This window comes from Mytilus edulis, chromosome 6 (genome assembly GCF_963676685.1).
Source record: "Mytilus edulis chromosome 6, xbMytEdul2.2, whole genome shotgun sequence".
Taxonomy (NCBI): domain Eukaryota; kingdom Metazoa; phylum Mollusca; class Bivalvia; order Mytilida; family Mytilidae; genus Mytilus; species Mytilus edulis.
The window spans coordinates 75229704-75242711 of record NC_092349.1 but is presented as its reverse complement, the minus strand read 5'-3'; the positions used below and the strand labels follow the sequence as shown (position 1 = coordinate 75242711).

Here is a 13008-nt window from a genome sequence, read left to right as displayed (position 1 = left end):
GATTTGCGAGCATTTCCTATCAGTTCTGACAAAGTCATATTCTTATCTTTCCTAGAATAAAGGTCCTGTTTCACAAATGAGATTTATTTGTTTAAAGTATGATTTATACTTACCAGTTTTGACAATAGATAAGGTAAAATCTCATCAAGTGCTCTAGGACCTATATTAGCATGGAGATTTTCAAATGTATGAGCTGCTGCATCTCTGACTGCAGGTAACGGATCAATCAAGGCTTTCCTCACGGTAGGAATCAAACTTTCAGCATACACAGCTACCTGTAAGACAGTCAAAAAGATCCAAAAGATAAATACAAAATAAAGGATCTACATACATGACCATCAAACAGAAGGGGATCTTTAGATGTATCCACTTACCTATCGAAGACAATTATAAAGCTATGACATGCTTTTAACTTTTTAGACCAACTCACGAATTGCAAAACTGAAATATGATTTTTCAAGGCCACTCACTTATTCCTTTTGATGACATAGAGTATAAACCAAGAAAATTTGTTCATTCTCTGCCAAAAAAACAATTGAGTGTAACGTTGATATGACCACAACATAATGGTAAATTGTCTTCAACTAAAACATAAAATACAGGACTGACAGATAGACGCACAGACAGGAAAACCATATGGATCCTACAAAAAAGTAAAATCACAAAAATACTGAACTCAGAGGAAAATCTAATCGGAAAGTCCATAATCATATATATGGCAAAATCAAATGACAAAACTGTCATATTCCTGACTTGGTACAGGCATTTTCAAATGTAGAAAATGGTGGATTAAACCTGGTTTTAAAGCGCTTAACCTCTCACTTTGATGACAGTCTCAGCAAATTCTGTAATATTTACAATGACAATAAAAACAACATATGACATTTTAGTAGTTTGACTTAAGTTCTAAGTGTTTCAGAATACATATTAACTTTAACATTACTTTTAGTAAATTTATCAAAAACATAGTTAGTTTACAATTAAAATATAAAAAATGATGCGTGAACTAAACAGACATAATAAATAAAATAGTCAAAATATGGGTACAGCAGTCATCATCGTGTAACAATTTTAAAAGGAACAATTTAACAGAACAGAAAAACATCTGTCTACAAACACATTCATTTATTCGTGTGTCTGACTTCAGAACATTTTATACGTCACATATATTTGTCGTTCAATGTATATACAAACAATTTTAAATTTTACATGGGCAATGTCAGCATACAGGGTTAAAAAATCAAAAGTAGGTAAGAATTAATATCAGAAATAGACTGAGTTTTAAAATAGTCCAAAAGCTATATAGAATTTATAAGAATCCACAAATAGTTCATTCCACTACATGATTGAATAATTTTGACGTTTGTGGTTCAACATATTTTCTAATTTATAATAGAAATATATCATAATGACATATAATAGGCGAGTGATATGAGAGCCAAATTCACATTTTTAATGCACCTACCTAACACACGGCTAAATTATATATCACTGGAAAGCTAAGAATGTGTACTTTCTAAATATCCCGGTCGTCAAAAGAAATTATGGTGCATTTTTTTTTAAATCGAGGTCAAAGGTCATGGATGCAATTTCAATTCACGGATACTTCCAGTAGAAAAATCGAGTCAAAACAAATACAAAAATGAAACAATTTTATAGGAATGCTGTATTACTGTTGGGAAAATATATTTCTATCATAGTATTAATTAATTTTGGTTGATTTTAACGGTAACGCATGTTACGTAACGTTTTCTCTTGGAGTCTTTGAAAATAACCATTAAGTCACACAAATGTATCTGTAGTCGCCCTTGCCATATCTAAATCTTATAATACCTCCATATCATTTGATTGCACGTATTTACAAACATATATCTGCAAATTTGAGATAAATAATTCGAAACAAAATATTTGAAGCAAGGGGAAAATATAACATATGACGTATTTTTAATTGTTTAGAAAGTCCCATGATGAGCTGTACATTAAAATTGAGGAAGCGTATGGTCTCCTGTTAATTTGAAAGCCTACCAACCGCTTCAAGATCAGACAACCATAGGGCGGATTTTTTTTTTTATTATTGTAGTGCAATATGTTGAGTCTGGATCATACCGCAATTTCATTTACATCACTAAATCTGATATGACAAGAGTACTAACTAACATTACTGAAATGAGTAAAGTGCTACTAGTATATTTATATCAACAAATTGACAATTTTAATATAAAACATCACAAGGAAAATATGACCACTCATTGTACGTTAAACTGTGTTTGATATTACTTTAGTCGGCCGCCGTGTATCTTGAGATATCTGATTAATCAAACAACACTTGACAAAGGAGTTTGTACTTATTTTAAATTACGCTAGTGATGACTTATGGGCTACTTTGGCACTACATATTACTTTTTTATAGCTTGTTTCACCGCTTCAAACGCAGGACAAGGTTAGCCTAATATTGAACCTTTTATTTGGCTTTATGTTAAAATCCCGTTAGCGTATAACCTAAATGATCGAAACGTCGGACCATTTAGGTGTCGGAATATTGAGAAATCGGAATATCATAGCTTCATTTTAACTTGTAATCTCATCATTCTTATCGGTCAAAATATCCATACAAAGACAACTTCCTTGGCATGGGCATATACCAGTACAGCAGAGGTTTTGCTCAAAGCGGACACAAGATCTACTATATACAGATTGAATTAAAAATTGGAAATGGACTTGAGGGATTTGTCAAAGAGACACCAACCCGTTCAAAGGGCAGACAACGGCCGACGACCACCAATGGGTCATCAATGCAGCAAGAAACTCCCAAACCCGGAGGCGTTCTTCAGCTGGCTCCTAAACAAAAATGTACTAGTTTGAAATGATTATGGACGTCATACTAAGCTTTGAAATATACTCAAGAAATTAAAACAAAAAATCATACAAAAATAAAAAAAGGCCAGGGGCTCCTGACTTGGGACAGACGCAAAATTGCGGCGGGGTTAAACATGTTTTTGCAATCTCAACCCTCCCCCTGCGTGAACAGATCAAATCTTGTAGAAAGTTGGATAACATCATACCGGACCGATATTGCCTTTTAACCAACCAAAGTCATGCAGAGAACTTTTATTGTTTCTGTAGTTAGGTTGACATTGTCTTGGATAAAATTTTGACCCCAGAAGAAAAATAATGCCATGTAGAATGTATGCCCCATTTTCAATTTTTCTTATCTGTTGATCAGTCAAACTTGTTAATAGTTATCAAAGGTGTGTCCACAAATACGGTGCATTTGTTATGATAAATCTAAATGAAAAGGAGTTAAAAAGAATAAGACAAAATTATAGAGCTACCGTATACAATATTGGATGTACCTTGGCCTTGTTGAGGCTATATACATGTACATTGTAACTATAAATTGACCATATATTTTTAGTATTTGTTGAAGCTGATAATATGTTATTTAGTTTTCTCGGCGGCGATCCTCGGCATAAATTAAGTAATTAAAGTTGTTAACCAGAATACTTCCTTCTGTACAGGCACGTCATCTTTAATCGTCGAAATGTTAGTAAAAGCTGTTTTATGTTCAGAATAAAATAGCTCTTTACTTTCTCACTTCAAATTTTGTAGCTAATATTTAGCGATGCAAGCTCGATGGTATACAGATTTAATAGTAAAATTATCAAGAGTTATTTTGTAAATCAGATCATTACGTCCACTGGTATTTTTGTCCATCTGATGAGTTGAGCCTTTTTCAACTGATTTTTATAGTTCGTTCTTATGTTGTACTGTTATACCACTGTCCCAGGTTAGGGGGAGGGTTTGGATCCCGTTAACATGCTAACCCCGCCACATTATTTATGTATGTGCCTGTCCCACGTCAGGAGCCTGTAATTCAGTGGTTGTCGTTTGTTTATGTGTTACAAATTTGTTTTTCGTTCATTTTTTTTACATAAATAAGGCCGTTAGTTTTCTCGTTTGAATTGTTTTACATTGTCTTATCGGGACCTTTTATAGCTGACTATGCGGTATGGGCTTTGCTCATTGTTGAAGGCCGTACGGTGACCTATAGTTGTTAATGTTTGTGTCATTTTGGTCTTTTGTGGATAGTTGTCTCATTGGCAATCATACCACATCTTCTTTTTATATATATTGTAGGAGATATATGTATTAACACTCAATACAGCTTGAGTTTGCTACTCAGAGGATACCTTATGAAGTTGTGTAACTTGCTTATAGGCTTTATACATTTGCAAAATATACAAACAGACAAATCAGAATGAGTTGTAGATCTACTGCCCTCGTTGACATATGAGAAGAGACTGGTCGGTAGAATTGGTACATGTAGTACAAAGTCTTTATACAGACAAAACAGAAGCTGATAGGTTGTACTTACTTTTGAAATATTCATAGCAACTCTTATGATATTTTGTATTTTCAAATGGGATGTTTTCATTTTTTTCATATTCATCGAACAGTCTGTAAACTTCATCTTTTCGTTTTCCCACTGCGTCAATACAACTGTATCTTCATTTAAGTGTTTAACTACATAGTTTCTATGTAGTAAATACATGACAGACTATGCATCTGTTGTCAATCAATGGATAGTTTTCGCTCTTTAGCATAGGAAGGGTTTCATTGTGAACTGGACTGTGAAAATTTGACACGACTCGGAAGATTTTCTACAATTTTCCGATACGATTCCTTATTTAGAAATGGGTGAATTCTACAGAACTCAAAAACTATGTTTTACTTTGATTTGATCTTATTTTCGGACGATTTTTTTATCTATTTAAGCTCCACTGAAGTGCAAGATAGAAATATAACCGTTTAAATATGAATTATCGTACTCTAATAGCACTATTAGTACACGGAAATCGACTAATATATTCAGTAAAAAAACGATAACGAAATAGATAAGGGATTCCGGAAACTATAGTGATGCTACCCAACATCATAAAATTACAGAAATTCGTGATTTTAAGAAATGTTGAGATAAATTCTTGATCTTGAATGAAAAAACGATAACTGATGAGTGATTTGGTGTGTTCTAAAACGGATCGAGTGCAAAAGAATTTAATAAAAGATTTAATTGTAGATCCGAAAAGGTCAGGATTATGAAAATTTTCGTTCAAAATGTCAAATATTTAGAAGGAACGCAAAAGCATGCGGAGTTATAGTTGTAAATATTGTTTTTCATTATTTTAAGAATCTAATTCACTTAATTATTCTGTCTAAAAGAAGAGATACGACTTATTTCTTTTGCTTGAAAAACATGTCGTATTTTTACAATTTTCAACTAATTTCTGAAATAAACGTCAATTTTACAAAAACTGCACCGTACGATTTTGTGACGACCGGGCAAAAATCAAAGTTAAATCATTATTCTTTCATTTAAAAAAGAAATTAGCCGTGTGTTAGGTGGGTGCATTAAAGTCCTTAACTAGACGTCTTTTTCAAATATTACACTCGCCTATAATAGAACAATATCATACTGACGTGATCTTTTAAAGTACAGAGTCACATTATAAGAACCAAAGAAACACAAAAATTTGCAAAAAGTAAACAATTGTTTAAAGCAGCTTATAAAAAAAATCTCTCAAATTAAGAACTAAACAGCCCTTGCTCAAATCAAAACTAACATATATCAATCAAATATCAAATACTTGTTTCTGACAGCTGATGGATTGCCTGATCTGGTCAAGTTGTAAGTTTTATTACATATATTTTAAGCAACACACAATACCACTATTCAATTGAATTAAAAATTAAGTCTTGACTGGCATTCTGCAATAGTTTCAGATTAAAATATTGTTGTGGTTATTGAACTCTTTTATAGACAATTCATTTTTATACAACATCTTTCAACCATTCACCAAACAATAGATAAATGGGACATTGTTAAACAATCCTGAATAATGAGTTTCCAAATTATAAAATAAGTCCTCAATTAAGAGACCTTACAGATTGATCTAAGACTAAGAAATAACCTACATGATCTCTGCTGGTAGATGCCATGATTTCTGTCAGACCAATACAGACACCTTGCCTCTGGTCAGCTTGGTCAGAGTCCAAACCATGTTCTAGGATGGGTATGATCTCTGGTAATACTCTCTCTCCTAACTTCTTTACCAAGTCTCCTAACGTTCTGGCTGCCACCTACAAAGAATTATAAAATAATACATACCACATATTTCAACGATTATTTACCCCTTTTTGAAATATAGGTTGAAATAAATAAAAGAGATAAAATATTCCCTCACCATGTTAATTCTTCATGAAAACAGTTCTCTCTTAGAGGCCTTGGTATATTGATATTTGTAATTTACAAAATAAAGGGGGCAGAAAGGCAAGGGTCAAGTCAATATTTGTCCTTTTAGGATTTAATCAATAATTGATTTTTTGTTTTGACCATTGATATTGTTTTATAGGTTGAAATAATGTCAAATAAACAAAAATGAACAGTTATAAATCTGTAAGACATAAGTTCAATTTTTTTATAAGCAAGTAAGCTGCATATTATGTACTCCAGCATATTTACTTTTCACGAAAATATACCATCTGCAAAATAAGTGAAAACAAGAACGTGTCCATAGTAGTTAGTACACACATGCCCCATCCGCACTATAATTTTCTATGTTCAGTTGACTGTGAAAATGGGGTAAAATCTCTAATTTGGCATTAAAATAAGAAATATCATATCATAGGGAACATGTGAACCTAGTTTCAAGTTGATTGGACTTCAACTTCATCAAAAACTACCTTGATCAAAAACTTTAACCTAAAGTGGGACAGACAGACGGACGGACAAATGAACAAACGTACGCACAGACCAGAAAACATAATGCCCATAAATGGGGCATAATAAAAAATGTAAACAGCACTTATCCCTTTGAGAGTAATTTTCATACAGATTTTTAAAGCCAGATAACAATCCTAAAGTCACCATAATGATATGAAATACTACTATTGATTTGAAAGTAGGAAGTGATTTCCCAAAGTAGACAAATCTATATACCTGTCTCTTGTCATGACTGGTACTTGCTAAACATCCAAGTAACAGAGTGAACAATGTTCCCAAGATCTCTCTCAATGTCTGTGGAGTGTGAGCTACAATGATCTTCCAGACATGAAGTGCTGACTGTCTGACAAGTAATGCTGTGTCAGATCGACCCATGTATAATCCAGCCAGGACACGAGCTCGTCTTTCCTTTCCTAAAGCCTTCAATATTGCCTAAAAAAAAAGTCATTTCTCCAATGAATTACACGATTAACAAATTTCTATACAGTTATATGTAAATTACATAAGATAAGATAAAACTTTCAATTTATATGCAAACCATTTATTTATTCTAATTTCTGAACTTCAGCAGGTTCATAAAAAGCCCCCAAATAGAAGTTCAAGTTTTACCTTTCCAGAAGTTTCTGTTCCAAAGTTGTCATCGTCATGAGCTGTTTCTGTCGTCATCTTACCAGTTACACCTATATAATGTTAAACAAATGTAACAATATTAAAGCTTTAACAATTCAATTAATTCTAACTTGGTAGCTATTTCATTTTATTGGTTTCTTTTTTTACTTTTTTTTTTTTTTTTTTTTAACTTTTCAAACATTTAGCATCATTAAAAGCCTATTCCAATCCGCAAGCCTTATCAGTGATTGCCTTTGTGATATCTTTTTGGTCATTTGGATAATATAGCAGATCTTTAATAGACTATGTTAAATTCATTCACAATATTTTAAGACCTACACACTTATCAATACTGAGGATTCATTATTATTTGTTGAATACCAATTTTCGTGGGTTTTAAGGGAACAGGTGAACCACAAATTCAAATATATTCAAGGAATTACAGATTTTCTATATGCTTTGTATGCAGAGATTGGCAAAACCACAAAATCAAATATCAAGGAAAAGGCAAGTTTTCCTCAATCCAGGAAAATAAATGAATCCCCAGTATACAATCTATATACATGATATAAAACATACCTGAAATACGATATAACAGATCTCCCAATAACTGTACAGAACTATATCTAATTCTCCAATTATCATCAAATAATCCTTTCTCTAATTCTGGTAAGAGTAATTCTATAGATTGATCTGCATACAAGTTTATAATCCTCTGTCCAGCCAGGAGGGCAGTCTCTCTTACATATTCTGATTCATCTGCTAAAGCCTACAAGTAACAGTTGTAAAATAGGTTAAGAAAACTTTTAACAAAACATGTTTAACCCTGCCACATTATGTATATATGTCTCAAAAAAGAGTCTTCCCCTTATCTGTGACACTATTTATTGACACATGATAACCAGACATTATTTTCAATTTCTTTTATATCAAAGATGGACATATATATATTTTTTATGTATTCAGTATTTTTCCGTTTATTAAAACCTCTTCATTGGCATTGTACATGTACCACCTTAAGCAGAAAGGTTGAGAATTTTGATCTCAGTCTTGGTAAAACTAACATGACTAAAGTCTTCAGATTGGCGTTTGCATCTTCTCCTTTCAGCACATGGTATGATGGAGCAAGGGCAGATTGGTCGGCTCAGTGTCAGAATAAAGTGTTTGGGTAGGTTTACATCCTTTAGACTGTTACCTCACAAATTAAAAGGTTAAAAACATGGATCAGCTTGTCAAAAGCAGTTCATAATCATATTGCATTATTATACATATTATTGCACTGAATTTGCATTTAATTTACAACTGAAAGATAAACAGTCATCCATCATCATCCAATTTTGTTTAATAATACTTGAAGTTTATATAAATTGATTTATTAACTTATCTTACCTGTAAAATGGAAGGAATAATAGGTCCAATGTACTCCATGAAATCATCTTTGAAGACAGAAGGTAAATATATGTACAACATGATGTAACCGTCCCTGACAAATGGGGGGATGTCTACCCTCTCGGCTGTCTGTATTATACCAGGCATCAAACGGTTCAACTCCTTCTGTCCTAATCCACCAATTACTTCAGCCAAACCTAGCAACAAAAATAAAACATTTAAGTTTCTGTTCTCCTTTTCAACAATATAATTGGGCAAAGCTAAAAAAAACAATATACCCCCAGCCTCAAGCAAGGTCATTGTTTATAAGGGAACCTTACCTTGTTTAAATAATACAATATGAAAAGAATAATTACAGACTCTACTACCATTTTACCCTTTTGTTGTATTTTAAGCATCGACCTTCATAATGGTTGGCAAGTGAGATCATTAGACTATATTAAATAAGATAGTATAAGGGTGGTTCTGGTAAAAATTGGATGGGGTAATTTCAAAGAAGATTGTTTTGTAAAACTATACAGGCAATGAACAACTGATGCCATCTACTGAAAAGAGCTTATTTGGTCCATTGGATGACCAATACTGGTTTGTTACTATACCTTGAGCAGCACCAGATCTGTCAACAGAATTAGCCTCAGATTTCAGTGTGTCCATCAGCCATTTCAGTAGTTCATCAAACTTAGCCCCACCAATACCTCGTACCATGGCTCCAAGGGCCTTTGCAGATACAGTCCTTACTTCAGGGACAGGATCCAATAAGGACTGCTTCAAGCCTGGAATCAATTTCTCTATATAGGGATCCAAATCCTATCAAATAAACAAAATGCAATTGTTTGTAAATAGCAAAAGTATAATGATTAAATGAGAATGTAGGACAGAAAATCACAGAACAAAAAGTCACAATTCATTTTTTCTGATTATTTTCTTTGAAAAAAAAATGTTTATTCCTACAAAAATATTTTTATATTTTTCTTGAACTATTGTATATTAACCAACTTTGTAAACAACATTTATCAAAAAATATCAAAGATGATCAAATAATTGTTAAACAAGAATGTGTCCTCAGTACACGAATGCCCCACTCGCACTATCATTTTCTATGTTCAGTGGACCGTGAAATTGGGGTAAAATCTCTAATTTGGCATTAAAATTAGAAAGATCATATCATAGGGAACATGTGTATCAAGTTTGAAGTCGATTGGACTTCAACTTCATCAAAAACTACCTCGACCAAAAACTTTAACCTGAAGCAGGACAGACGGACGAACGGACGAACGAACGAACGGACGGACGAACGAACGAACGGACGCACAGACCAGAAAACATAATGCCCCTCTACTATCGTAGGTGGGGCATAAAAAACAAAATGTCAAAGTGGAGGGATTAAGATGGCCGCCGAGCTGAAAACACTGTAAAAAGTCAGCTCCCAGTTTTTTGCAGTTTTTTGTGTTTTATATGAATTGTTGCATGATGAAAAGTGGATAGACTGATAGATAACATTTTGCTGAATCATTGGATGCCAACTTATGAGAAAAATTTGGTGGAACTTTTGTGATATTTACAGAAAACCATTTTTTTGGATTCAAGTGTTCACCTATTATTGATTATATTTACTTGATAACAAAGGATTTAATTCAACATGCCTGGAGGCAACAGCCTTACAAGTAACAAATCTGTGAATAAAAGTGGAAAATGTGGAAACACTGTTCAGACTTTACTAGCTGCCAAATTAGATAAAGTTGACAAAGAAAAAACTGAAAAACCTAATAAACAACCAAAAAGGACTCACTCTGAAGTGTCAAATGAATCAAATACAAGTGTTGATCTGACTGGTATAATTAGTATACAAAGGGACATAGAAGAAATTAAACAAAACCTGGAGGGTGGATTAAAAAAGATAGACCTTGAAAATGCAACAAAAGACCTTGTTAAGTCAAGTGATCTGGAAGTCATTGTAACTACTATAGTGAAGAATTTATTTAAAGAATTTACTTCATCCATAGAGACAAAAATTGATAAAAAAGTATCAGAAGTAATAGAGGAAATGCAAGAGAAAATAGATGCATTATCAATAGAAAATGAGAACTTGAGGGAGAAAGCGGAGGTAGCTATGAAAAGCTTATCTGCAACAAAGAAAGAACTACACCAAAATGAACGACTGACAAGAGAAGCTATTACCAGCAGCAACTACAATGAACAATATTCTCGCAAAAACAACATAAGAGTTATAAACTTTCCATGGCGAGAGCGACAAGATCTGCGTGCGGACTTTATTAGTAAAGTGAAAAGGGACATGAATGTTGAACTTGAGGAAAGAGATGTTGTCGCCATCCATAGAATTCCATCTGACAAATTAGGACCAAAACCTCTTATTGTGAGACTATTTAGTAGTGATGTCAAACGAAGAGTGATGCGAGAAAAGAAGAATTTACAAGACCATGTAAGATTCTATGATGACATTTCCAAAAGGAACATTGAACTGATGAAAAGACTAAATGAGACTGAATGGTTCAGCGACGTATGGTACTTCAACTGTGGTGTATATGGAAGGATATCTGATGGTCTACAGCTGAAGTTCAATATATTTGATGACATTTTTCTTAGATTGAGACAAAGGAAATAAGTAGTTAACTTAATACTTGACTCTCATTGTTACATGTACATTATGTCTTGATGAACTTTGATTTATTTTATAAACATGTTAAAAGTGCTATTCTTATTTTCATGGGACAAATCTTAATACTATAAAAGTTGTCTCCACTTTGTAAAATAGTTGACTATGTCATAACTGATAAATCATATACAGGATATATAAAATTGAAAGAACAATTATACTGCAAAAAACTAGAATTTTTTTTTGGACATTAATTCAATCAAAAATGTCTGCCATTTTGATGCTAAATTCTTGTTTTTATCTCTTTCTTTTTCTTTCCAGTCCTTTATTCTTTTTATTAATTATTGCATTTCTGCAATATCATTCCATTACTTTTTGTTTTGGTTTAGTTTATGGTGAGTTATCCTGTTTATCATTTTTATGCATCTTTATGTTGGTGAAATGTTTTTCTTTAGTATTTTTACACACATTGAGAATAATCAGATATTACTGTTAGATTTTTTTAAGGTCATATTATGTGCTAGTGTATTTACTGACATCATATCATGTGTGCCTTGAAGGTATTAACTGTTAATTGTCAAGGTTTAGGAGATAGTGTTAAAAGAAGAGATGTTTTTAACTATTTAAGAACAAAGAATTACAATATTTACTGTTTACAAGATACTCATTTCTTATGTGAAAATGAAAATAATATAAGAGCTATGTGGGGATATGATAGTTTTTTTTCATCTTATAGCTCAAATTCAAGAGGTGTAGCAGTTATGTTTAATAACAACTTTGAGTTTAAGGTCCTAAAAGAAAAAAAAGATGTTGGTGGTAATTATTTAGTATTAGACTTAGTTGTTGATACTTTACATTTTACATTTGTAACTATTTATGGACCAAATATAGATACTCCTATTTTTTATGATCAAATTATGTCAATTATAGATGATTTTGGTAATGATAGCTATATGATATGTGGTGATTTTAATCTTGTTCTCAACCCTGATATAGACTATTATAATTATTTACATGTAAATAACCCAAATGCTCGGGAGAAAGTTTTAGAAATCATTCAGGAAAGGTGTCTTATTGACCCTTTCCGTGAACTTTACCCAGATTTGAAGCGTTTCACATGGAGAAAAAGAACCCCCTTTAAACAAGCAAGGCTAGATTTTTTTCTTTTATCTGAAGATTTACTATGTTGTTTGAAAAATTGTAATATCGAGCCTAGCTATCGCTCTGATCATTCTATGGTTGTATTAAATCTAGAATTTAATCCTTTTGATCGAGGTGGAGGATTGTGGAAATTTAATAATTCATTATTGTATGATCCAGAATATATAAAGATTGTTAAAGAAAAAATAGTAGAAGTTAAAAAACAATATGTAATTTATGAAATAGATAGAATTGAAGACATGAATAATAAAGACCTCCATTTTAATATTAATAGTCACTTATTTCTTGAGACAATGTTGATGGAAATTAGAGGTAAAACTATATCTTATTCAAGTTATAAGAAAAAGGTAAAAGAAAAACAAGAGAAAGATCTTAGAAATGAAATTCTTATTTTGGAAGAAAAGGTAGATGAAGGTTCAATACAGATTTTGGAAAATAAAAAATGTGAATTAGA

General features: G+C 32.3%; 1 protein-coding gene across 1 annotated transcript in view; it reads right to left on the bottom strand.

Annotated features, from left to right (window-relative positions):
• LOC139528419 (stalled ribosome sensor GCN1-like) overlaps nt 1-13008 on the bottom strand; it is a 94354-nt gene that overhangs the window by 23048 nt on the left and 58298 nt on the right. Inside the window, exons 34-40 of the mRNA XM_071324392.1 lie at nt 9379-9586; nt 8780-8976; nt 7970-8159; nt 7391-7461; nt 6998-7213; nt 5974-6138; nt 114-275 (exon numbers count right to left, since the gene is read on the bottom strand). Coding sequence (XP_071180493.1) covers nt 114-275; nt 5974-6138; nt 6998-7213; nt 7391-7461; nt 7970-8159; nt 8780-8976; nt 9379-9586 — 1209 coding nt within the window. The remainder of the gene's footprint in view (nt 1-113; nt 276-5973; nt 6139-6997; nt 7214-7390; nt 7462-7969; nt 8160-8779; nt 8977-9378; nt 9587-13008) is intronic.